Source organism: Oryctolagus cuniculus, chromosome 2, assembly GCF_051225735.1.
Source record: "Oryctolagus cuniculus isolate XC-2025 breed Fujian yellow rabbit chromosome 2, ASM5122573v1, whole genome shotgun sequence".
Taxonomy (NCBI): domain Eukaryota; kingdom Metazoa; phylum Chordata; class Mammalia; order Lagomorpha; family Leporidae; genus Oryctolagus; species Oryctolagus cuniculus.
Genome location: NC_142868.1, coordinates 94,454,457 through 94,479,358, shown reverse-complemented (window position 1 = coordinate 94,479,358; position 24,902 = coordinate 94,454,457). Strand labels below are relative to the sequence as shown.

The following is a 24,902-nucleotide window of genomic DNA, read 5'->3' as shown; positions in this document are numbered from 1 at the left end:
GTACAGAGAGGCCCCGCCGCAAATGGTTCACGGAAAATGCAATGAAAAGCTAACCTTGTTTTGGTGAAAGAGCTGTCCCTGTACTTGTGCCAACCCCTTGAATGCATGGAGTTCACGATTTTTTGGCAGCCAAGTACGAACCTTTTGCAGTCCGCTCGTGTGTTACACAGTAGACACCCATGCAGGGCGCCGGCCCCCCAGCCCAGAGAACCTTGGCCTCCAAGAGGAGCCAAGTGAAGGTAGTGGCAGCAGGTGTCAGGAAGACCAAGGCCAGGGGGAGGTGTCAGGATGGAACCAGCCCCTGCAGGGCCATTTTGGGAAGAGGCTGCCCCCTACAGGTAGGAGACGGTACTGCAGCCCTGCTGACGCAGCTAGCCTGGACTTAGCCATGCATTGGGAGGAGAGAGCTGCAGCCATGGGTGGGTGACCCCAGGGCACGGCCCTGCAGGGACAGTCAGCATGCAACCCCTCAGCCTCACCGTATCCATGTGCTGCACACGCAGCACCTCCCAGATGCCCTGGGCTCCCAAGTTTGGGTGCCTGCAGCTGCTGTCCCCGGAAAAGCGGCCCAGGGACCCCCCTTCCTCTGACATATGTAAAAAGAAACTGGAGTCAGGTCCGGATGTTTCAGGGGAGCGAAATCCAAGCGCAGACACCCTCACCCCCAACCCATGCAGATGAGTCTTGCTTCCGGGCTAGACTGGCAATTCTGTAGCATTTCACCTGCAGATCCGCCTGCCCCCAAACCAGCCCTTCTCTGTTCCAGGTGGATGTCAGTGTGGCTTCTCCGTGAGGAGGGGGAGCTTCTGGGGTGGCCTGTGCGTTCTGCAGGCGAGCTCGCCCCAGAGCTCACTGCTCACACGTAGCCGTCCCTGGCTGCACTGCCCAGCCCAGTGCCCTTGGCTTGTGTGCTCTTTAGCGGGGCTTGTGTGCTCTTTAGTGGGGCTTGTGCTGCTGTCCATCCTGTTTCTGCCTTACCCGGGGCTCCATGGCAGCCTGTGCCCCTCCGGGCCAGCATACCCTTGGCCAGGGTCGGCTGCTCTCCCTGCCAGTGTAGCCGCCCACAGCCACCCTCGTGGCGAGGCGAGCAACTCAGGCTGACACAATGTGAATGGATTTCGGGTTGCTCAAGTGACTGTCTTCGGCCATGTGATCACTGGCACCTCCTGACAGCAGCGACCCGGGCAGGAGTGCTACACCCACAGCTTGGTTGTAGGTTCGCCACTCCAGCCAGCCCCACGCTGTGGGCCCGACCCAGTGAACCACACCTTCCGTGCTCTGCTCCCTCTCCCCACGGCGTGGAAACCATCGTGTCTAGTTACTGTGTTATCATCAGAATGCTACTCTTTTTTAAAAAAATATTTTATTTATGTATTTGACAGGCAGAGTTACAGACAGTGAGAGGGAGAGACAGAGAGAAAGGTCTTCCTTCCATTGGTTCACCCCCCAAATGGCCACAATGGCCAGACTGCACCGATCCAAAGCCAGGAGCCAGGTACTTCCTCCTGGTCTCCCATACGGGTGCAGGGGTCCAAGCACCTGGGCCATCCTCCACTGCCCTCCCAAGCCACAGCAGAGAGCTGGATTGGAAGAGGAGCAACCAGGACTAGAACCTGGCGCCCATATGGGATGCCGGTGCCGCAGGTGGAGGATTAACCTAGTGTGCCACAGCACCGGCTACTTTTGCTTTAGATTACAACCCACAAAGAACCCTCAAGGGACATGAAGAACAGTGTAGTATTTTTCTCATAACCTCATCCAGTGAGGACGAATGCTGGCATAATGCCTCTTATGTAATTGTTCATAGAAAATGCCTTTTGGAAAGACATATGTATTTATTTGGAGAGAGAGAGAGAGAGAGAGAGAGATCTTCCATCTTCTGGTTCACTCTTCAGATGGCCGCAATGGCTAGGGCTGATAGGGCTGAAGCCAGGATCCAGGGACTCCATCCAGGTCTCCCACGTGGGTGCAGGGCTCCAAGCACTTGGGCCATCTTCTGCTGCTTTCCCAGGTGCATTAGCAGGAAGCTGGGTCAGAAGTGGAGCAGCTGAGACTCAAACCCGCAGCCACATGGGATGCCGGCATCACAGGCAGTGGCTTAACCCACTGCACCACAATGCCTGCCCCCAGCATCTGCATTTTAGCAAGGTTCCAAGTGATATGCACAAAGTGGAAGTTTGAGATGCAGACTCCGGACGCTTTCTGCACTGTCCAGCTTGCTCCGTGGCGCTGTACAGGGCACTTAGCCTCTCTTCACCTGGGAAATGGGTGATTGGAGAAATCCTGCCCGCCGTGCCTTCCAGCTTGGGTGAAACCACAGACTGCCACCACACTGCCACCTATCTGCAGGCTGCGGAATGGCAGCCTCTGCGCGGCCAGCCCTGTCAACCTGGCAAGGTGGTATGGTGGGTGCGCCGGCAAGCTGCTTCACCTTGTCTGGGAGTTCCGGGCCTCCCACACCAGAGCACTGCAAAAGGACACGCAGGATTCTCCTCCCGCACTGTGATTTCGGAGAGCACTTCCACGAAAATTATCCGATGTCACGCACTTGGGACTCTGAGGAATGGACCAGGTCAATGTGATTATCCACGTTTAACAGCGTTTGGAAGACACACAGGGAAGCCTGGGTCACTGGCCGCCCCTCACACACACACACACACACACAAACGCTGATGGCTTGTGGACAGTGGACCAAGGGCCAGCTCCCCAGGGCCCCGAAACATCTGGGATCCCCGTTCCAGTTGTGGGAAGGAGGCAGCGGCAGTCTGTAGGCTGTCTGGGCTTTGGCAGGCGACAGCGCTGCCCGCTCAGCTGTTGGCCAGAGCAGAGGGTAGAAGAAGGCAGAGGCATGCTGGCTGCAGAGTGTGTGTGTGCGTGTCCACTCACACTGCCCCTCCGGGGGGCCGTCAGCTCGGCGTGGCTGTGACCCGGCCCCCCGCGACTTCCCTTGCAGAACGGCTACACCCCCGTGCACATGGCCGCCAAGCAGAACCAGATGGAGGTGGCCCGCAGCCTGCTGCAGTACGGGGGCTCAGCGAACGCCGAGTCGGTGCAGGGCGTGACCCCCCTGCACCTGGCCGCCCAGGAGGGCCACACGGACATGGTGGCCCTGCTCCTGTCCAAGCAAGCCAACGGCAACCTGGGCAACAAGGTAGGCTGGCCTGCGCCTTGCCTGGTGGCCCTGCTGTGCGTCCGCGTCGGCTGATGCCAAGCGAGATCTGCAGTTGCTGGTGGGTGTGTGTGTGATGGCAGAGCGCAGAGCAAGGAGCTGGGGGGCTGTCGCTTGACTCCCGGGCTCCCCGAGGAGTTGGGGGCGGTTCCTACAAATGGAGTTGGAGCTGAGGTGCACGATCCGCTGGTGTCCAGTTCCTGATTGGTCAGTGGCGCTCGTGCCTTCCTCTGATTGGGCAGCGATGCCGGGCAGTTCAGGGAAGTTTTATGGTGGCAGGGTGGGCTCCAGTTGGTTGGGGGGGGGGTTACATGTAAGTGGTGGCTACCCAGAATTCCCCTGCCTGGGCTGGAGTTCCCTTGAACAAACCCCTCTGGACAGCACTGGCCCTGCAGGGTGGTTTTTTTTTTTTTTTTTTTTTTTGACAGGCAGAGTGGACAGTGAGAGAGACAGAGAGAAAGGTCTTCCTTTGCCATTGGTTCACCCTCCAATGGCCGGCGCGCTGCAGCCGGTGCACCGCGCTGATCCAATGGCAGAAGCCAGGTGCTTCTTCTGGTCTCCCATGGGGTGCAGGGCCCAAGGACTTGGGCCATCCTCCACTGCACTCCCTGGCCACAGCAGAGAGCTGGCCTGGAAGAGGGGCAACTGGGACAGAATCTGGCGCCCTGACCGGGACTAGAACCCGGTGTGCTGGCGCAGCAAGGCGGAGGATTAGCCTACTGAGCCACGGCGCTGGCTTCCTGCAGGGTTTTATCCATGGGAGAAACAAAGGACTCAATGAGCCTGGATCTAGCCGTCCACTCCCACAACCCAGGGATTCCCTCTGGTGCAGGACAGACAAGGACACCCCGAGCTAAAGGGGACACAGAGGAAGCTGGATCCTGCTTTACCATTCCGGGCAGAGGCTGCAGAGTGCGGTCCAGCCCCCCAGTGCCCACCGTCTTTGCGGCCGACAACTGTGAACGCCTTTTTCTTTCCAGAGTGGACTCACGCCCCTCCATCTGGTGGCACAGGAAGGCCACGTACCGGTGGCAGACGTGCTGATCAAACACGGTGTCCTGGTCGACGCCACCACCCGGGTAAGGCAGGTGGCCCCGGGCTCCAACGCCCCACCTTGCATGCCTGGCTGGGCGTGGTCCGTCCCAGTGGTCACCTCCCTCCCCTGCAGAGCGTCCCTTGCAGGAAGCTTTGGGTCCCCCACAGGACCCCCGGGGGCACTTTCTGCTCTGCCGCCTCCTAGAGCTGGCAGGGGGAACTGCAAGACACCAGTCCTGATCGTGTCCCGTCCCAGTTGGGAATTTAAGGACCTTTGGCAGGACCGCTGAGGATCCCAGAGCCGTCCATTGCACGAGGTGCGGCCTGCGGGGCCTGTGTTAAGTCCATGCCTGGAGTCCGGCGCCAGCTCCCCAGGGGCACCCGGGGCCAAAGAGCTCCAGAGCCCTGGCTTGTCGGCCCCCAGAAGCTGTGTGAAAACACTCAGCAGGACGGGCTCCTGGGACGTTGGCTTCACGCAGGCAGATACACGCCTCGCCCACGCTGGAGCAGGTGGCGCAGGCCGCGGCTTCACTCACACAGCTCCCCTGGCCTCACACCTGGAGCCTCAGGCTGCTCCTGGGGTCAGCCGCCCGTCCCCATCTCGGGGCCCTTGTCCGCAGCGGGCCTGGCCGCTGTCTCTCCTGGGTTCCGGACCACGGCGCTCCTGGGTCCGCTCTGAGTGTGGCCGTGGTCTCGGGCCCCTCGGTGTTCCCTCTCTGCTCTACTGTGGATGTCCTCGTTCACCTGCAAGGCCTCCCGCTGACCCTGGTGCTGATGGCCCCAGTCACTCACACGCCCCTCAGCCTTGCGGCCTGAAGCCCCCGCCCCCACCCCCTCCGGGGCCAGGGTATCCAACTGTCACCTTGGAGAGCTGCTAGTGTCCCGCAGCTCACTCACGGGGGTGGCTCCCCTCCCCTGCCTTCCAGATGGGGTACACCCCTCTCCACGTGGCCAGTCACTACGGAAACATCAAGCTGGTGAAATTCCTGCTGCAGCACCAGGCAGATGTCAACGCCAAGACCAAGGTGGGCCTTGTAAGGCCGAGCTGCGGCTACAGCCATGGGCACCGCCGTGGCTCTTTTGGCCTTGGCCCGGGGGCAGGGGGGGGGAGACATGTGTGCTCCTGCGACCTGTGGTAGACCAGCAGGCCGCAGGGTCTTGGTGGCTCCCTCCGTAACCAAACGCCACACCGTGTTACAGCTGGGATACACCCCCTTGCACCAGGCGGCCCAGCAAGGACACACAGACATCGTGACTCTGTTGCTAAAGCACGGAGCTTCCCCCAACGAGGTCAGCTCGGTGAGTGCCGTCCGAGGCGTCCCTTGGGTGCCCCGGGGTAGGCGCTGTGGCGAGCTGCTGTTCCCCCCACCCCCCGGCTGCTGTGTGTTTCTGTCTCAGGCACGTGGAGCAGGTCTCGGTACGGTCATGCAGGGCTCGGGTGGACCTGGGTGGTGAAGGCGCAAGTGCAGGTTCAGGTTAGATGTCTGTATGGGGCTTCCTGAGAGCTGTGGACCCTGGATTGTAGGGGTGGCCGCGCCCACTGGGCCGTGTCTGCCAGGAGCCCGAGGGCACATCCTGCACACGGAAACATGAAAAAAGCCTCCGTGTCCACCAGAGTGGGAAACACGCCGCCGCCCGCCGCCTGGTGATCGGTGGTCACTGAGGGCCTGAGCGGAGCTTGCTCCATGTGTGGATTACAGCGGCTCTGGTGCTCCGTGGCCAGCACCCACAGCATGGGCACTGGAGCAGTGAGCCCCCTCACGCTCTTGGGATCACACTGGATGGCAGAGGTCTCCCTGGCCTGGCCAGGTGTCCCTGCCCCCTTGTTCCCGGGCCACACCCCAGGCTGCAGACTCAGCCTTTGACGGGCAGGTGCAGTCCCACCCCCACGTCCAGGCTCGGATGCACATCACGCTCTGGGCTCAAGGCAGGGCCCGAGCAGCGGCACCTGGGGCGGGCGCTCGTGGAAGGCGCACGGTCCCCTGACGCGTCACTGCCCTTCCTCCCAGAACGGAACCACTCCTCTGGCGATAGCCAAGCGCCTGGGCTATATCTCCGTGACAGACGTGCTGAAGGTGGTCACGGACGAGACAAGCGTGGTGGTACGTCCATGGCCCCTGCACCGCTCCACGCGTGCGGGGCTCCCCGGGGCGGAGGGACAGGGAAGGGCTGGGCCACTGGTGGTGGGGAGGAGAAGCAGGTGGGCTCTCCTTGCCCGCTCCTGTCCTCACAGGGGCCAGGCAGCTGCTGGGCGGGTGCAGCGGGCCCCTGCTCGGGGTTTGGGCTGACTTCTCTGCTTTCTCTCGGTGCAGCTGGTTGGCGACAAGCATCGGATGAGCTTCCCGGAGACGGTGGATGAGGCCCTGGACGTGTCTGAAGATGAAGGTGAAGTGTGGGCGGGACTTCCTGCTGTCCCCACCCCAGAGTCCTGCAGAGACTCTGCTTTGTGCAAACAGCTGTTGTCAAGTGAGACAGAGAGAGAGAGAGAGAGAGAGAGAGAGAGAGAGGTCTTCCATCTGCTGGCTCACTCCCCAGATGGCTGCAACAGCCAGAGCTGGGCTGATCCGAAGCCAGGAGCCAGGAGCTTCTTCTGGGTCTACACGTGGGTGCAGGGCCCAAGGACTTGGGCCATCTTCTGCTGCTTTCCCAGGCCATCAGCAGGGAGCGAGATGGGAAGTGGAGCGGCCGGGACTCAAACCTGTGCCCATGTGGGATGCCCGTGCAGGCTGCACCAGAGCACTGGCCCCCAGATGTGTTCCTGTAGTATCCCCAGAGGGGGAGTTTAAAATCACGTGCGGTTTCATAAACTGTGTATCACGCGTGTGGTTCAAATCGGAACACCAGCGAGCTGGGAGGAGCTGTTGTAAAATTCTGCCAGGTGCCGTCCGCATGCTTTGACCAGATCTTCGGCGGGCCACTGAGAGCCTGTGAGACCGAATGCCTTTTCATCAGTGGCTGTTCCGACCCCTCCTCGGGGGCCACTATATGCCTTCGCTGTAGTTCCCACTTCTACCAGCTGTCCCGTGCTCCGGGGTTCCTCCTGCCCCCAGCTTATTTCCTTATTTCCCCGCTTCAGTTTGTGGGAGCCCTCATGGTGTGGGGGGGAGGGGTGGCTGGACCGATGAGCCCCCGCCAGCCCCGCCCCCGGGTGGGTAACTTTGCCACCTCCGCCTTCCTCGCGTCCCCCTGTGATAGTGGATGAGGTCCCTCTGGGTTGGACCAACGTCCGTGCTGTCCTTGCTTCAACTTGGCTCTTCTTTGCTTTCCAGGCACTGCTCACATATCTATAATGGGTATGAAATGTTTTCTGTTCCCTGTGAGCTTCCTCACCAGAGCACATTTCACCCCAAGCCCTCACTAACCCACCCCTGCTTCCCATCCCCCTCCAGCCGGAAGTCCCTCCCGGGAGCGCCACGCCCTGTCCATGTCTGTCTGTGCCCATGCCGCCGTGTCTGTGACCATAACTGCATGAGCTGTCCTAGTTCCATTGTCAGCTCCAGATCACAAAGCCGGGCTCTGGCTGCCCTGTGGCAGCAGGTGATAGGCTCAAGGTCAAGGGCTCCAGGTCATCCCAGGAGAGGGACACAGAGAGGCAGCTGACTGCACCTGTGGCTTGAACCGCTTTGTAATGAGCTTTGGAAATAATCAGGTTTCGGCTACCATGGTTGCCGAAAACAGAAACACAGCTCGTGGCAGCCCTTCCAAAGGAGAGGGTTCGAACGCAGTGTGGCTCACTCACCCCTGCAGAGAGCAGGGGTGGCGCTGGAAAGGGGAGCCATGGCCCCTTCTGTGGTGTTGCCCCCACCCGAAAGGGCTGGCTGGCAGTGGAATTGTGAAGTGGGGAAAGCGCTGGCTGGCTCCTACAAAGCCTAAGGTGTTGGAGGCTGGGCTGCCCCTGGGAGGAAGGGGACTGGTGGTCCCCGTGGAGCCCCAGGCACTTCCTCCCCTCCTCAGGAGCAAGCGCTGTGCGAGGCGGAGCAGGAAGAGCGCTTCGCGGGAAGCGACAGGAACGCTGCCTCCGTCCTGGTGGCTCACGTGACCTTGGGTCTTTCCAGGGGAAGAACTTGGGGGCTCCAAGGCCGAGAAGCCGGATGCCAGGGATTTGGATGAGGACAAAGAGCTGCTGGACTTCGTGCCAAAGCTCGACCAAGTGTAAGAGGGGTCACCCCGGGGTGCGGGTGTGGGCCAGAGGGCCGAGGGGCCGCCTTGGAATCCAGAGTAGAGAGCCAGGGTGGTGGGCACCAGTCCCAAGCAGGCCAGGCCACGCCGACAGAGACGGGGGCTGAGTCACACGTTTCCAGGGCCAGAGTGGGGGCTCCATCCACCCACGAGGGTTGTCAAGTTACAGAGGAGAGGCAGCAAGAGTGGGGAGCACGTGGTAAGGGGAGCAGGTCCCTCTGCCAGGCTGCGGGGATGCGGGCGCCGCAGAGGCAGGACAGAAGGGCTTCGAGGGCAGCTCCGGGCATGCGCGCAGGGGGCCAGGCGCCGCGAGGGCTGTGATGGGGCACACACACAGGGGGCCAGGCGCCGCGAGGGCCCTGACGGGGCACGTGCACAGGGGGCCAGGCGCCGCAAGGGCCGTGATGGGGCGTGCGCAGGGGGCCAGGCACAGCGAGGGCCGTGACGGGGCACGCGCACAGGGGGCCAGGCGCCGCGAGGGCCGTGATGGGGCGTGCGCAGGGGGCCAGGCGCAGCGAGGGCCGTGACAGGGCTCACGAGGAGCCGCCTCCTTTGCTGGCAGGGTGGAGTCTCCAGCCATCCCCAGGATCCCGTGTGTCACGCCGGAGACCGTGGTGATCCGTTCGGAGGAGCCAGAGCAGGTAAGAAGGAAGGCCCCAGCCTCCGATGTCCTCCTGGCCGGGGCGAGGAAGCCCCAGGACGAGGGCAGCTGTGAGCCAAGCCGCAGGGGCTGGGGAAGGGCTCCTGGCGTGCGCAGAGCGCCTTGGCCACTGTGCTGGCCGTCCCTGGTCAACCACGTGGGTCTGGGGGCACGTGTGGTATGCCAGACGCCCAGCGCTGAGCATGGCTGAGGACTGGCGCCATAGCCCACGGCACGCACACTGCTGGACCCAAGGCAGCCGTAGGGGAGCTGCACAGGGCCCTGCGCCCCTTTGCATTCCCGTCTGCAGAAGTTTCCGCAAAGGCACGTAGGAAGCTGGAAACCCAACACACAGGGAGCGTGCCTGCCATGGAGCCCTGTGCACCCCAGCACCCTCCTTTGGCGCCTCCTGAATTTGTGGGCCCCCCACCCAGAAAAATAGGACGGGGTGATTTAGAATAATTTAACACCTCCTAAGCACTTTTTTTCCAGGGCTAGGGAATTTTCTAGAAAAGCAGTGCAGGGCTTGAAGCTGAGCACGGCCACCCAAGGCTCTGTTTCCTTGCAAGGCCGGTGGCTGCCCTCTGGCCCCAAAGGGTGTGTGTGCAAAGCAGCGCCATAGCCAGGGCTGGCCAGCTGTGCCACTGTCCCTCGTCCTACTCACTGGGGTCTCTCTGTGACCATGTGATGCTGGGGTGTCTGAGAGAAGGTGGTGTGGCTGCATTCCTGCTGGGGCGTACTCCCGGGATACGAGAGAGAACCAGCCCTGACAGCTGCGTCTGGCTGTTCTTCAACCAACTTATCCTCCCTCTCTTTTTTAAAGCTTTATTTGAAAGAGTGAGAGAGAAAGAGAGAGAGATCTTCCATTTGCTGGTCCTCTCACCAAATAGCCGCAACAGCCAGAGCTGGGCCAGGCCAAAACCGAAACCTGGAACTCCATCCGGGTCTCCCATGAGGCTGCAGGGGCCCAAGCACTTGGGCCATCCTCTGCTGCTTTCCCCGGCACATTAGCAGGAAGCTGGATCAGAAGTAGAGCAGCTGGCACTCGAACCAGCGCCCAACATGGGATACCAGCGTTGTAGGCAGCAGCTTCACCTGCTGCACCACAGCACCGGGCTTGGCAGGTGCTTCCTGGACTCCTGCCGGGGGCCTGCAGTGGCAGGATCAGCTGGCAAGAGTAGGCTCGGACCCGGGAGGCCAGTTAGCACAGAGCGCAGAAAGGGCCAGGAGCCGGGTGCACCCTTGCCTGGTGTGAGTTTTCCCGGAGTGACTTGGACCAGCAGAGGCTTCTTGGAGGTGGCGAGACCTGAGAAAGGGGTAGGATTGGACCAACAAAGGAGAGAAGCAAGGCCTTGTGGGCCCCGGGAAAGCCTGAGAGAGAGCAGAACCGAGAGTCGATGCAGAGGCTCTGAGGTCAGACTGCTGCCTGAGGCAGCCTGTGTCTGTGTGGCTGTGATGCGCCATGGGAAGCCCTGAAGGGCACTCCGCTCCCGTGTCCCAGATGCCTCCGGGGCAGAGAGGCTCCAGGTGATGGAGCAAGGGACCAGGGCCAGCCTGCCCCACATGGAGCGCTCCCACTGGGCAGAGCCGGGGCGTATGCAAGGGCGTCGGTCCCTGAGCCAGGCTGCAGAGTGGGCTCCTGCCCTGTCCCTTCCTAAACTCCAGCCAGGACTTCCTCCTGGACTCCAGGAACGCCGTGGGCTGGGGTCTGGCTGGCCAGGGTGTGGTGGCCCCCTCCCACAGGCCTTTCCTCCTCTCGCCAGGCCTCTAAAGAGTATGATGAAGACTCACTTATCCCCAGCAGCCCAGCCACAGAGACCTCAGACAACATCAGCCCCGTGGCCAGTCCGGTCCACACAGGGTGAGTGGCTCAGGACCCCAGGGCGCCCCCCGCTCTCCCCGTCCCTGGGAGGGTGTGTTCGCCCAACACGCACCTGCTCGCTTGCTCGCACCCCAAGGTTCCTGGTGAGCTTCATGGTGGACGCCCGGGGGGGCTCCATGAGGGGCAGTCGCCACAACGGACTCAGAGTGGTCATCCCACCGCGCACGTGCGCCGCCCCCACGCGCATCACCTGCCGCCTGGTGAAGCCCCAGAAGCTGAGCACGCCGCCGCCGCTGGCCGAGGAGGAGGGCCTGGCCAGCAGGATCATCGCCCTGGGGCCCACGGGGGCCCAGTTCTTGAGGTGAGGAGCCTCCAGGGTCCCCACCCCGCTCCTCCCATCTCACAGTCGCCGCCCCCAAAAATGATGTGGACAGGTGCCCGGGTCTTGGCTGACGCAGACCAGGGTGTCCCCTTCGGGCACTGGAGGGTGGGGGAGACATGGGACAGCCCTGGCCTCCCACAGCCGTGCCCCATCCGTGTTCTCACCGCCGTGGGCGGAGCAGCTTGCAGTGGGCGGTGGGCGGCATCCTTAGTTCTCTCTCAAGGGGGCCCAGAGGGCGCACTTGATGGCCGCAGACGGGGCCCCTGGGCGCAGACGGGTAGGAGTGTACGTCTGGGGGTGTCAGGTGGGGTCTCAGTGTTAGCCATGGGGGCCGCCCACAGGAGAGCCCCCTGTGAAATGAGACTGGGCCAGGGGGAGCCGTGGAGCCCAGGGCAGGCCTGTCCACTGTCGTACCTGCTGCCCACAGGGGCCTGCGCCGGGGCCGTGGGACCCCCTTCTCCCTACGGCAGGGCCCACCCTGCTGCCATCCCCTCTAGTGCCCCCTGAGCTGGGGCGCAGCGAGCACCTTGTCCACCGCCCGCTGTCCCCGCCGCAGCCCTGTGATCGTGGAGATCCCCCACTTCGCCTCGCACGGCCGCGGGGACCGGGAGCTCGTGGTTCTGAGGAGCGAGAACGGCTCGGTGTGGAAGGAACACAAGAGCCGCTACGGAGAGAGCTACCTGGACCAGATCCTCAATGGCATGGACGAAGGTACCAGGGCCCAGGATCCATCCTGGAGCAGCGGCGGGGGCCCCTCCTGCCGGCAGGTGCCACTGAGGCTGCGTGTGGGGGTGGGGGTCGGGCTGTAAGAGCCCCTTGAGTTTGGGGAGGCGCAGATCCCAGGACCTGTGCGTGGTGCTCGGTCCCTGCCCGCAGCCCGCGTCTCCCGGCTGGGCCCTGTGCTCCTCCGGCACCTGGGAGGAGACGGCGGCCCGGCTGTGCCCGGCTGTGCCCGGCGTGACGAGCGCATGTGGCCGCAGAGCTGGGCAGCCTGGAGGAGCTGGAGAAGAGGCGCGTGTGCCGCATCATCACCACCGACTTCCCGCTGTACTTCGTGATCATGTCGCGGCTGTGCCAGGACTACGACACCATCGGGCCCGAGGGCGGGGCCCTCCAGAGCAGGCTGGTGCCCCTGGTGCAGGCCACCTTCCCGGAGAACGCCGTCACCAAGAGGGTGAAGCTGGCTCTGCAGGTGACGCCCCCCGGCCGGGGGGGACAAAACAAGTGGGGGCAGGGACCCCCCAGGAGACCCCCACCCATCCCTACCGTCACCATGAGGGTGAAGCTGGCTCTGTAGGTGACGGCCCCGGCAGGGGGTGGGGACGGAGCGGGCGGGGGCAAGGACACTCCCAGGAGACCCCCACCCGTCCCTACCGTCACCAAGAGGGTGAAGCTGGCTGTGCAGGTGACGCCCCCTGGCCCGGGGCAGGGCCAGAACAGGCGAGAGCTGGGCCCCCCTCCCCAGGGACCTTCCTGCCACCTCCCTGCACTGCCGCACAGGGCCCAGGTTGCAGCTTCAAGCTCAGAAGTTGGATGGGGAGCAAGACCCTGAGTCCTGGAACCACACTGATGTCCTGGAACGAGATGCACCAGGACAAGGGGCGAGAAGGGGCTGGAAGGGGCTGGGCCGCGACCGAGCGCGTGGTCAGCAGTGGCGGCGCCACCTGTGCTGAGTAGGGCTGAGCCTCCTGCCTCTGGCTCCTCGCAGGCCCAGCCCGTCCCCGATGAACTGGTCACCAAACTCCTGGGCAACCAGGCCACCTTCAGCCCCATTGTCACCGTGGAGCCCAGGCGCCGGAAGTTCCACCGCCCCATCGGGCTGCGGATCCCACTGCCGCCTTCCTGGACCGACAACCCCAGGGACAGCGGAGAGGGAGACACCACCAGCCTGCGCCTGCTCTGCAGCGTCATCGGTGAGTGGCGCCCCCTGGCGTCCGTCTTATTTTCCCCCGGCAGCAGCGGTGGCTCCTTCCGGAACCTGCAAGAGGCAGGGAGACCTGAACTTTGTTGGCTTCCCCGGGTGAGCGTGCTCTTCCGAGACAGGGAGGACCCCAGAGAGCCCCCACCAGGAGGAGGAGCAGAGAACTGGCCCTCGTGGTCAGCGCTGCAGGCCAGACACGCCGCCTCTGCCCTGCACGCCAGGGCCTGCGTCGGGGTGGGCTCTGCACTCCAGCCCCCAGCCCCTCCCCAGCCCGTTTCCGCTGCTGTTGCAGGAGGAACGGACCAAGCCCAGTGGGAAGATATAACAGGAACAACCAAACTCGTGTATGCCAACGAGTGTGCCAACTTCACCACCAACGTGTCGGCCAGGTGGGCCTCGGCCCCGCGCCTGCAGGGTGCCATCCTCCTGCCCCCCTCACCCATGCTGCCCAGTGGGAGCTGGGTGGGAGGGTGGGGGGTGGAGGGTGTCCTGTGTCTGCACCTGCGCCAAGAGCGCCAGGCGGTGGCGCCCAGACTGGTCCCACACATCCTGACCTCCGTCCACAGGTTCTGGCTGTCGGACTGTCCTCGGACGGCCGAGGCCGTGAACTTCGCCACGATGCTGTACAAGGAGCTCACCGCTGTGCCCTACATGGCCAAGTTCGTCATCTTCGCCAAGATGAACGAGCCGCGGGAAGGGCGGCTGCGCTGCTACTGCATGACGGACGACAAGGTGGACAAGACCCTCGAGCAGCACGAGAACTTCGTGGAGGTGGCCCGGAGCAGGGACATAGAGGTACAGCCCGCACGGCCCCGTGTGCCCTCCCGGGGCAGTGGCTCCGGAAAGCCGAGGCCCAGGGCAGCCAGGAAATCCCTCGTCTTGGGACTGATTGATTGGCTTGAAAGGCGGAGTGACAGAGAGGGCGAGACAGAGAGAATCTTCCATTTGCTGGTTCACTCCCCAGATGGCCAGAATGTCCAGGGCTGGGCCAGGCTGAAGCCAGGAGCCTGGAGCTCCATCCGGGTCTCCCACGTGGGTGCAGGGGCCCAAGCACTTGGGCCATCTTCAGCTTCCTCCCCAGGTGCGTTAGCAGGGAGCTGGATCGGAAGTGGAGGAGCTGGGAACCAGACAGGTGCTCTCCTATCAGATGCCAGCACTGAAGGGGGTGGCCCAATGCACTGTGCCACAGCTCTAGCCCTGGGAGTGGCTGTGTATTGCGTTCCTTGAGGCCAGGCGTGACCGAGGGTGCTGCACCTAGCTGTGTGTGTGTGTGTGTGAGTGAATCCCCAGTGTATGTGCATGCAAGCAAACAGGGCCTGATGGGTGATTCAGGGACTAGCCCAAGGCTGCACAGCTGAGCGAATGGCGGAGACAAGGTTAGCATCAGGAGTCGGACTCCGGAGGCTGCGCTGTGGGTCCCAGGTGGGGAAGCGGGGGGGAGGGCTGGATGAGCTACCTGAGCAGCCAGGGGATGTGGCCCTGTGCTGACACAGTCACAGAGGCTGGCGGCAGGGTCTGTGCAGGGTCTTCCCGGGGATGGCTGAGGCCCAGGAGAAGAGAGAGGGGCTGGACCCTCTGCAGGTCCGGTCTGGTCCTGCCCCAGGCACTGAGGGGGAAGTAAGTACAAGGGTGGCTCAGCAAGTTGGCAGCGAATAGAATTTAAAGATAAGTCTGGGGCAGGCATTTTGGCCTCGTGGTTAAGGTGCCCAGGTTTGAATCCCAGCACCAGCTCCAGCTCCCCACTCCAGCTTCCTGCTAGTGCAGAGCCTGGGATGGCTCAAGTAACTGTTCCTGCCATCCACGTGGGAGATCTGGGGTGAGTTCCCGGCTGCCAGCTTCGGCCCCCCGGACGTTGCAAGCATTTGGGAAGTGAACTGGCAGATGGGAGTGCGTGCTTTCTCTCTTTCAAATAAATAAATAAACAAATATTTTTAGAGAGAAGTTTATTTTCATACACAAAAAATTCAAGTTTATTTTGGTACGAAAAATGTTTAACACTATGCATAATTTTTTTCATAATACGCATGTTCCATGAATTTTTTTGAGAGGCAGAGAGACGGATAGTGGGGGTGGGTGTGAGAGAGAGAGAGAGAGAGAGAGAGAGAGAGATCTTCCATCTGCAGGTTCACTTCCTAAGTGGCTTCAACAGCTGGGGCTGGGCCAGGCTGAATCAGGAGCCAGGAGCTTCACCTGGGTCTCCCACGTGGGTGCCGGGGGCCCAGGGACTTGGGCTTCCTCCACTGCTTTTCCAGACACGTTAGCGGGGAGCTGGATCAGAAGTGGAACAGCTGGGACTCGAGCCAGCGCTCCTAGGGGATGCCAGCGTCCCAAGCAGCAGCTTAACCCGCTGCACCACGGTGCCGGTACCGGCCCAGGTTAAACATTTCTGGACGGCGGCGTTAAGCCAGGGTCAGGTTTTCTCAGGAGCCGCGTGGAATCCTGGCGGTGTTCTGGCTCGGTAGCTCCCCAGGGCTCTCGCAGATTCCTGCTGGCTGTATGCCCCTCGTCGTCGCCTTCCCCAGAGCAGGCAGTGGGCGTCTTAGGACAGGGCCCCAGGCCGCACGGGCGGTGCTGGGCGCCCCCTCTGACGCCAGGTCTGCCTCTCGCCCTGCAGGTCTTGGAGGGGACGCCCCTGTTCGCGGAGCTCTCTGGGAACCTGGTGCCCGTCAAAAAGGCCGCACAGCAGCGCAGCTTCCTCTTCCAGTCCTTCCGCGAGAACCGCCTGGCCATCCCCGTGAAGGTGCCCACGCCGGCGCCGCTGCCCGCCTCCGCCGGGGCTGGGAAGCGTGGGAGGCCGCGGCCCCATCCCTGAGCGCCCCCTCTCGTGTGCTCGGGTTAGGTGCGCGACAGCAGTCGGGAGCCGGGAGGGTCCCTGTTGTTCCTGCGCAAGGCCATGAAGTACGAGGACGCCCAGCACATCCTCTGTCACCTCAACATCACCATGCCCCCCTGCACCAAGGTGGGCGCCCGCCCCTCCCCGCTGCCCGGGCTCCCGGGCGGGGGTGGGCCTGCTCTTCCGGGGACCTTAGCCTGGGGCCTTGGCAGGGAAGCATGCCCGTGTTGTGCAGGCTTGCCAGCTCTCCCGGAGGTAAAGGAACCCTGCCGGCGTCCCTCTGCGCGCCCTGGACAAGAGGCCCGCGAGGCGTGCGTGTGTTGTCCAGCCGGGCAAGGGCTCCCGGCCGTGAGACCCCCTCGCCACCAGACCACCACTTCCTTGCTTATCTGGGGCCTCAAGGAAGGGTCCCCCCGTGTCCCCGGCCACAGCCGGCACCCAGGGCTTTGAGCTCGGCAAAGGCTCATGGCCATGTGGGATCACTCTGGGTACCCGTGAGCGCATCAGACACGGGGCCCTTGCAGTGGCCGTGTCCCCCAATGTCCCTCGGTTCTTGTAGTCCTCCTGCCTTGCCTGCTAAGCCAGAAAAGAAGCAAGGTTGCTTCGTACGCCCACGGCTCATTTGCTCTTCTTTTTGGGGATGAGAGTGAACCTGTCTCCCTTAGAGAGAGGATTTCTCTCTCTCTCTCTCTTTATTTTTTTTTTTAAATTTATTCATGTATTTGAGAGGCAGAGTCACAGATAGAGAGAAAGACAGAAAGAGAGAGGTCTTCCATCCGCGTTCACTCCCCAGATGGCTGCAATGGCTGGAGCCAAGCCCATCTGAAGCCAGGAGCCAAAGCCCCCTCCGGGTCTTCCACGTAGGTGCAGGGGCCCAAGCACTTGGGCCATCTTCCACTGCTTTCCCAGGCGCAGTAGCAGGGAGCTAGATTGGAAGTGGAGCAGCCGGGACTTGAACCAGCACCCATATGGGATGCTGGCACAACAGGTGGAGGCTTAACCTGCTACGCCACAGCGTTGGCCCCTAGGGGATTTCTTTCCCACGGCCTCCAGCCAGCGTCTGGTGCTCTTCGGCAGGGTCCCAGCACCCAGCCTTAAGCCAGTGTTCGGATTAATCCAAGAAGGAAAGACTCCAGCTCTGCTGCTTCTCAGCCCTGGGGCCTCAGTGTGCCCGTCAGTGAAATGGGACTGATAACAGCATCCGCCTCGGACGCTGTGGGGACGCGTGAAACGGCCTCGCACACGGCAGGGATGAGAGAAAGTGTGGGGGCCTCGTCCTCTTCCTCCCCTCGTCCCTCTCCCTCGCCTCCGCTTTAGGGAGGGAGCTGTAAGAAGCTGCTTCCTGCCCGACCCTCCCCCACGGCATGCTGTGTCTTCCTTCTGCAGGGGGCCGGAGGCGAGGACAGGAGGAGGACCTTGACCCCGCTGGCCCTGAGATACAGCATCCTCAGTGAGACTCCAGGTAGAAGCTCAGTGCCACCCCCGCCTGCCACCTGGCCTGGGCGTGCCCGGCCAGCTCACTGCCCTGCTTCCTGGCCAGGACCCTGGGGCCACCGACACAGTGGACGGAGCGCAGCTGGGAGAGCCTTGGACTCAGGCCTGCCCCAGCCAGGCCAGGCTCCGCCCTCAAGCCGTCCACCGAGGGGGGAGGGAGGGGCGTGAGTTGCACTTGGCCCTGCAGGCTGCTGACGGAGGGCTCGTCTACCCCCTCCCCCAGGCTTTCTCAGTGGCACAGAGCGAGCGGACATGAAGATGGCTGTTATCTCCGAGCACCTGGGCCTCAGCTGGGCAGGTGAGCAGTGCCGGTCCTCTCTGTGAGCAGCAGTGTCTCTCCTCTCTCTGTCTCCCTCTCTCCCTCCCTCTCTCCCTCCATCTCTCCCTGTCTCTCTCCCCCCCTCCCTCTCTCCCCCTCTCCCCCCCTCTCCCTCTCTCCCTCTCTCCCTCCCTCCCTCTCTCTCTCCCCTTCTCTTTCTCCCTCCCTCTCTCTTCCTCCCTCCCTCCCTCTCTCTCCCTTTCTCCCTCTCTCTCTCTCCCTCCTTCTCTCTCTCCCCCCTCTCCCTCCCTTCCTCTCTCTTTCCCTCCTTCCCTCTCTCTCCCTCTCTCTCTCCCTCCCTCTCTCTCTCCCTCTCTCTCCCTCCCTCTCTCTCTCCCCTTCTCCCTCTCTTCCTCTCTCTCTCTCCCTCCCTCTCTCTCTCCCCTTCTCCCTCTCTTCCTCTCTCTCTCTCCCTCCCTCTCTCTCCCCCCTCTCTCCCTCTCTCCCTCTCTCCCTCTCTCCCTCCCTCCCTCTCTCTCTCCCCTTCTCTTTCTCCCTCCCTCTCTCTTCCTCCCTCCCTCCCTCTCTCTCCCTTTCTCCCTCTCTCTCTCTCCCTCCTTCTCTCTCTCCCTCTCTCTCTCCCTCCCTCTCTCTCTCCCTCTCTCTCCCTCCCTCTCTCTCTCCCCTTCTCCCTCTCTTCCTCTCTCTCTCTCCCTCCCTCTCTCTTCCTCCCTCTCTCCCTCTCTTCTCTCTCTCTCTCCATTAGCCATCATGTGTCTAGCACATGACCCCTTTCTATGGGTCTGTGGTCCCAGCCACACCACTGGGCACCAAGGGATGGGACAGGGAGCACACCCTCCCGCCTCCATTTTTTCTGCTTGTTTTCTGTAGTTAGGGAGAACCGTGTTTGGGGGCTGCACGAGATCTTGGGATGTGTCTAGTTCACTCCTGGGAAGACAGGACTACCCGATAGAGCGGCTCTGCCGTGCAGCTCGTGAACAGAGCCCAGAGAAGCCAGCTGCTGAACACACAGGCAGAACACGTGTGTGCTGGCAGCCTGCACACGGCTTCCTGTACCTCTCACGCTGCCCGTCCTCCAAGGCCAGCTCTGAGCGGGAGAGGGGGCGGGAGAAGGGCAGGCCTCACGCCTCTGGCCGAATCCTGCCAACAGTGGACGTGGATCCTCTCGGAAGACAGGCAGCAGGCGCAGAAAGCGGAAGCTGGACATGTTTGGTTTCTTTCTCTCTTTTCTAAGATTGATTTATTTGTGGCCGGCACCACGGCTCAGTGGGCTGATTCTCCGCCTTGCAGCGCCAGCACCCCAGGTTCTAGTCCCGGTCGGGGCGCCGGATTCTGTCCCGGTTGCCCCTCTTCCAGTCCAGCTCTCTGCTGTGGCCCGGGAGTGCAGTGGAGGATGACCCAAGTGCTTGGGCCCTGCACCCGCATGGGAGACCAGGAGAAGCACCTGGCTCCTGGCTTCGGATCAGCGCGGTGTGCCAACTGCAGTGCGCCGGCCGCTGTGGCCACTGGGGAGTGAACCAACGGCAAAGGAAGACCTTAAGACCTTTCTCTCTGTCTCTCTCACTGTCCACTCTGCCTTTACCAAAAAAAAAAAAAAAAAAAAAAAAAAAAGATTTATTTATTTGAAAGGTAGAGTGACAAACAGAAAGAAAAACAGAGAGGGAGAGAGATACCTTCCATCTGCTAGTTCACTCCCCGAATGGCCGCAACAGCCAGGGCTGAACCAGGCTGAAGCCAGGCACCAGGAGCTTCTTCCAGGTCTCCCACACAGGTGCAGGGGCCCAAGGACTTGGGCCATCTTCTGCTGCTTTCCCAGGCCACAGCAAAGAGCTGGATTGGAAGTGGCGCAGCCAGACTTGAACCAGCGCCCATATGGGATGCCAGTGCTGCAGGCCACAGCTTAACCCACTGTGCCACAGCGCCGGCCCCTGAAAATGCGTTTTACTCAGCCGCAGGCCCTGTGGCTTAATTCCCTCCCTCCTTCCTTTCATGTGCTTTGACGCTGGACTTGTTTCAGCCGCTAACCCCGCGGGGCAGAGCGCTTGATTGGAGTGTCCGTCCTGCAGGCACGTGTGTGTGTGTGTGTGTGTGTGTGTGTGTCTTTTCCATCCGGCCACTCAATATCTCCTTGTGGAGCCCGTGTTCTGGGTGCTTGGTTTCTCCAGGCAGTGCCAAGTGCCAGGGGAGACTGGGCCATAAGCCAGGGCGCGCAGCGCCCCTTGAGGGCCTGGCTCAGCTCACGGCGGGGCCCGGCGTCTGTCTCCCCGCTTCGCCTGCAGAGTTGGCTCGGGAGCTGCAGTTCAGCGTGGAAGACATCAACAGGATCCGCGTGGAGAACCCCAACTCCCTGCTGGAGCAGAGCGCGGCCTTGCTGAACCTCTGGGCCTTCCGTGAAGGCAAAAACGCAAAAAGTCAGTACCCGGGGCCGGGGCACCCTTCCCTCCCACAGCCACCCTGGCCCTCCTCGCAACACATGGCTCCTCCTGGCTTGCCCCCCGTCACTCACACTCACACACACACACACACAGAGTTGGGGCAGGGCCTGGCCAAGGCGGCCCCTCCCCCTGGAGCACCTGCTCTCCCCTCTTCCGGCTCCTCCCCAGCCGCCCCCCACCCCGATCCACTGCATGCGTCTGGAACCCTCTGCAGGGATGCACAGCTCCTCAGGCCTCCCCTTCCCCCACCCCTCCCGCCGCAGTGGAGAACCTGTACGCCGCCCTGCGCAGCATCGACCGCGGCGAGATCCTGACCCTGCTGGAAGGTTCCGGCAGACAGAGCCGCCACCTGAAGCCGGACCGGCGGCACGCAGACCGGGACTACTCGGTGTCGCCCTCGCAGATGAATGGTAAGCCAGGGGCCCGCACGCCACACGAGACGCCTGGTGCGGGGGGAGCTGTGGTTGGAGGGCCAGCAGCCCCTCTTCCCGGGCAGAGCGGAGGGGAGCGAGAGACACACGGGCCTGGCCCCTGGGACCCTGTGCAGACCCTGGCTGATCCTCAGTGCCGTGCTCCGCAAAGCCCCTCCAGGGCGGGGGCCCTCTTGGGGCCTCTCCGTGGGTCAAGAAGCAGAGGGTAGAGTCTGGCCCTGGGGGGCTTCGCTGGAGAGCGGGCCGGGGGGCTGGGGGTTGCCAGCACCCTGCTCTTGCCGGCCTCTCTCCTCCCATCTCTTGTCTCTTACTCTCTCTGATCTGGCTCAGCGTGGCAGGGCAAACCACCGCCCCCACGCCGCCGCCGTGCAGTGTGACCCAGCCCAAGAGAGGGTCCTGACCCTGGGAGGCCTGACCCTTGCCCCAGTACCCAGGGCTGCTGTCCTGACCACAGTGGGGGGACGGCCACTGGCGCGAGGGCGCAGAGCCTGGGGACTCGCCATGCCACTCCTTTGTCTGCCAGGGCCCCCCAGACAGGCGGAGGCCACGCCAGCCTCAGCCCAGAGTGTGGGTCAGGGGTCTGCCTGCTGGCTCCCGGGGGTGCCTGAGCCCTCTCCTTCCTTCAAAGTCGGCACCTTGAAAGGTGCTCTCATGCTGTGAGGAAGGTCCCGTGGTGCCGGGTGTGGCTCCCTGGACCGTGCCATGCCGCTGTTTGAGCCCCCCAAGCTCCTGATTGTAGGGCTGTCCCTGGACATGTTCACTGGGTGGCACAGTGAGGACAGCAGCGGCAGCGGCTGGGCTGCAGGCTGGGCCGGGCCCCAGGCCCACCCACTGCTCGCCCCTGCTCTCCTGCCCACCTCCCCGCCTCCGAAGGCCGCCGTGGGGCGCCGCGGCCTGTTGCTCACGACCTGTCGCCTTTCTCTTCTGCCTCTGACCTCCGGTTCACTCCTTCTCTCTCCACTGTGGCCTCCGCAGATGCATGTCATGAAAGCCCCACCCCCTGGCTGTCTGCGTGGGCGCGGGCGCGTGCGTGGGCGTGGTGTGTGTCACGGTCGTGGCTGCTGCTGCTGCGTGCTCTGATCTCGTCCGGTGCGCCCAGGGGTGTCGCCTCTCCCCGCCGCCACGGGGCCTGGCCCAGAGCTTGCAGGGCTGCTCAGCAGGCAGAGGACAAGGGACAGCAGTTGAGGGATGGCCTCCACCACTAGACCCCAGTGCCCCCTCCCCCCTCCTGGGTGGCAGCAGGTGCCGTGGCTGTCCTCCTTGATGTGCTGTTTCAGTCGAGTCGGATCAGCAGGTCCCGGTTCCTGTGCCCCAGGAACATCCCTACGGGGCAGGGTCCTTAAAACCCAGCGCCACGGGCGGGCAGCAGACGCAGGAGCGAGCGGTGCGTGTGACACGCAGGCTCGCAGAGCGCCCCAAGGTCCCCATGCAGGGGCGGGAGCCTGGGCTGAGCCCAGGGAGCAAAGCCCACTTTGTTCTGCACGGGAGGGGACTGCCCTGGGCCCTTGGAACAAACAGAAGAAGGTGCCTAAAAAGCAAAAACTCAGCATGGTCGGGACACTACAACAGACTCCCCCGTGGAAGCACGGCGCGGGCCTCCCATGCCCGTGTCTGCGACATTCGGCTCGCTGAATTTCGCATTTTTAACGCCCACTTCCGATCAGCTGCAGTTTGCTGCTTTCAACTTTTTTTGTTTAAAGACTTACTTATTTGAGAGAGAGACAGAGAGAGAGAGAGAGAAAGGAATCTTCCTTCCACTGGTTCACTTCCCAAATGGCTGCAACAGCCAGGGCTGGGCCCCAAGGAAGCCAGGAGCCGGGAATCCATCCGGGTCCTCCTTGTGGACGGCCCAAGCACTTGGGCCATCCTCTGCTGCCTTCCCAGGCGCATTAGCAGGGAGCTGGATAGGAAGTGGAGTAACCAGGACTCGAACCCACGCTCTGATACAGGATGCTGGTGTCCGGGGGCGCAGCTTAGCTCACTGTGCCTCAGCACCGGCTCCCTCTAACACTCTTAATAAATACAGCTGGTGCAGCGCGGCCCCTGTCCAAGGCCAGGCTGTCTGTTGGCCCTGCTTGTCCAGTTCACTGCTACCACTCAACCCATGGGATGATTATTTTGTCTACGTTAGCAGAGGGCCAGGGTGACAGCCTGAGATGAGGGACCACATGACTGTGCTGCGCCCCAGTTGCTCTAACCTGAGCTCCCAAGGGGGCCTCCAGTTGGAGGAGTGGGCTGATGAGATCACCTGCGAGAAGCCACTTCTGGAAGTCAGGCGCGGGGCACAGCAGAGCCCCTCTGTGGTCAGGTCCAGCCCAGGCCTTGCAGGTGTGCGCACGCGGATGCACTCGGGCCTTCCTGAGCCTCGCACCAACCCACTAGTGATGCCCAGGGCGGGAATGGCCGCCTGCAGCCTGCGAACTGAGACCATGCGGGTGGGAGGGGGCAGCCAGGTGTGCCGCCTGCTGGCCAGGACCGGGGGAAGACAGGCAGGGAGCTGCGGTCCCAGGGTGTGCTTGCGCTGCCTTCGCCCGCTCATTTCCACGTGGGTGAAATTCCATCGGGGTCCACACCACGGTGGGAGAGTCGCAGAGCGCGCCCGGGGAGGGATGCAGAGCCACACTCGCCAGGTACCGTCACGGCGCTCTGACATGCGCAGCAGACGCACGCACGTCTGACCAAGATGGGACCTGGATAACCCTTCCTGCGTGACCCTGAATGGGCAAAGCATACGAAACATCGAGACAGCGGGAACCAGCGGCAAAGGTCGTGACCCGTGAGGCGCGGGAGGCAAGCAGGTGAGCCCGACGGCTCTCCAGGGACATTCTCTGAGACAAGAAGTTGCTGAGAGCCGGGGAGAGCAGAGCGGCTGGAGTTTTTCCAAGATAGAGGACCAGAGAGGAGACAGCTGCCTGGACTGGAAACAGCCCAGTGCTAGTGCGTCTCTCGTGAGTGTCAGCTGACTGTCACCCAGCTGCTCCGAGCGGTCAGACTGGCCACCCACCAGAGCGGGGTCTTTGTTCAGAAGTGGGGATCGTGCACCCCCGGTCCAGTCCTGCCTGGTGCATTTTGGAAGCCACGCACAAGAAGATCAAACTGTTGCAGATACCTGCGTAACAGAGAAAAGCTCAGGGACATTTGCGGGGCTCCAGAAACATCAGCACCGTGAGAATCACCCAGTGTGGAACCCCGCGAAAGATGCCCAGACACACAAAGAGCCAGGGGCGCATCGTCCTTCAGAAGGGGACACCAGTGAGCTGACGCTGACCCAGAGCTGGCGTCTGTGGCGGAGTCAACGCACGAGGACCTCACACTGCTGAGTCTGCATTTCAGATGCTCAGAAAGGTGGGGAGAAACATGGAGGATGTTAAAAAAAAACCTGACAAAGCTCCCACAGGTGAAGCTCTACTGTGTGTAGGATGGAAAAGACACTGGAGGGAGGTGGACACTGCAGAAGGAATGTTGGCACAACACAGCAGTTAAAAAAAAGCTCCAAAATGAAATACAGAAAGAAAAGAAAGAACAGAAAACCCTCAGTGAGCTATGGGGCAATTTCCAGCGTGATTAGAGCTCCAACAGAGAAGGCAGAAAGTCCTTGACGAAATAAAGGTCGGTGAAAGTGTTAAGAACATGGACCCACCGGCGCTGCGGCTCACTAGGCTAATCCTCCGCCTGCAGCACCGGCACACCGGGTTCTAGTCCCAGTCGGGGCGCCAGATTCTGTCCCGGTTGCCCCTCTTCCAGGCCAGCTCTCTGCTGTGGCCGGGGAGTGCAGTGGAGGATGGCCCAAGTGCTTGGGCCCTGCACCCCATGGGAGACCAGGAAAACACCTGGCTCCTGGCTTCAGATCAGCGCGGTGCGCCGGCCACAGCGTGCCGGCCGCGGCGGCCATTGGAGGGTGAACCAACGGCAATGGAAGACCTTTCTCTCTGTCTGTCTCTCTCACTGTCCACTCTGCCTGTCAAAAAAAAAAAAAAAAAACAAAACATGGACCCACCAAGTTCAGTGGCCTCAGCCACGCCCAGGTGCGTGATCACCACGTGGTCTGGAGCAGTGGTACAGACACTGCCATAGAAACAGCCGGGGGAAGTGTGTGAATACCACATCTGTCTGTCATCTCTCCGTCTCCACACACGAGCAGCAAACAGGACGACCCGGGCTTTCTTCCTGGGTGCAGTGCGGGTGAGGAGGCAGCGGAGGGACACCTTTGAAGAGGAGCCGAGCGTCTGTGAAGCAGCCTAGGCTTCTACCCCACAGCAACAGCTTTCCCGGTTGACGTGA

The 24,902-nt window shown here is 62.3% G+C and overlaps 1 protein-coding gene across 9 annotated transcripts in view; it reads left to right on the top strand.

The window, feature by feature from the left end:
* ANK1 (ankyrin 1) overlaps positions 1–24,902 on the top strand; it is a 184,864-nt gene that overhangs the window by 142,216 nt on the left and 17,746 nt on the right. For 7 of the 9 annotated variants that reach the window (XM_070068600.2, XM_070068599.2, XM_070068605.2 and 4 more), the window contains exons 17-38: positions 2,954–3,151; positions 4,150–4,248; positions 5,131–5,229; positions 5,405–5,503; positions 6,214–6,306; positions 6,517–6,589; positions 7,474–7,497; positions 8,260–8,356; positions 8,946–9,024; positions 10,787–10,884; positions 10,982–11,206; positions 11,784–11,938; positions 12,208–12,419; positions 12,936–13,140; positions 13,441–13,537; positions 13,715–13,943; positions 15,763–15,888; positions 15,988–16,107; positions 17,368–17,443; positions 17,699–17,773; positions 20,035–20,166; positions 20,454–20,600. In XM_070068600.2, the coding sequence (XP_069924701.1) occupies positions 2,954–3,151; positions 4,150–4,248; positions 5,131–5,229; positions 5,405–5,503; positions 6,214–6,306; positions 6,517–6,589; positions 7,474–7,497; positions 8,260–8,356; positions 8,946–9,024; positions 10,787–10,884; positions 10,982–11,206; positions 11,784–11,938; positions 12,208–12,419; positions 12,936–13,140; positions 13,441–13,537; positions 13,715–13,943; positions 15,763–15,888; positions 15,988–16,107; positions 17,368–17,443; positions 17,699–17,773; positions 20,035–20,166; positions 20,454–20,600 (2,758 nt within the window). The remainder of the gene's footprint in view (positions 1–2,953; positions 3,152–4,149; positions 4,249–5,130; positions 5,230–5,404; positions 5,504–6,213; positions 6,307–6,516; positions 6,590–7,473; positions 7,498–8,259; positions 8,357–8,945; positions 9,025–10,786; positions 10,885–10,981; positions 11,207–11,783; positions 11,939–12,207; positions 12,420–12,935; positions 13,141–13,440; positions 13,538–13,714; positions 13,944–15,762; positions 15,889–15,987; positions 16,108–17,367; positions 17,444–17,698; positions 17,774–20,034; positions 20,167–20,453; positions 20,601–24,902) is intronic. The other 2 variants (XM_070068598.2, XM_070068604.2) reach the window with 1 other exon arrangement.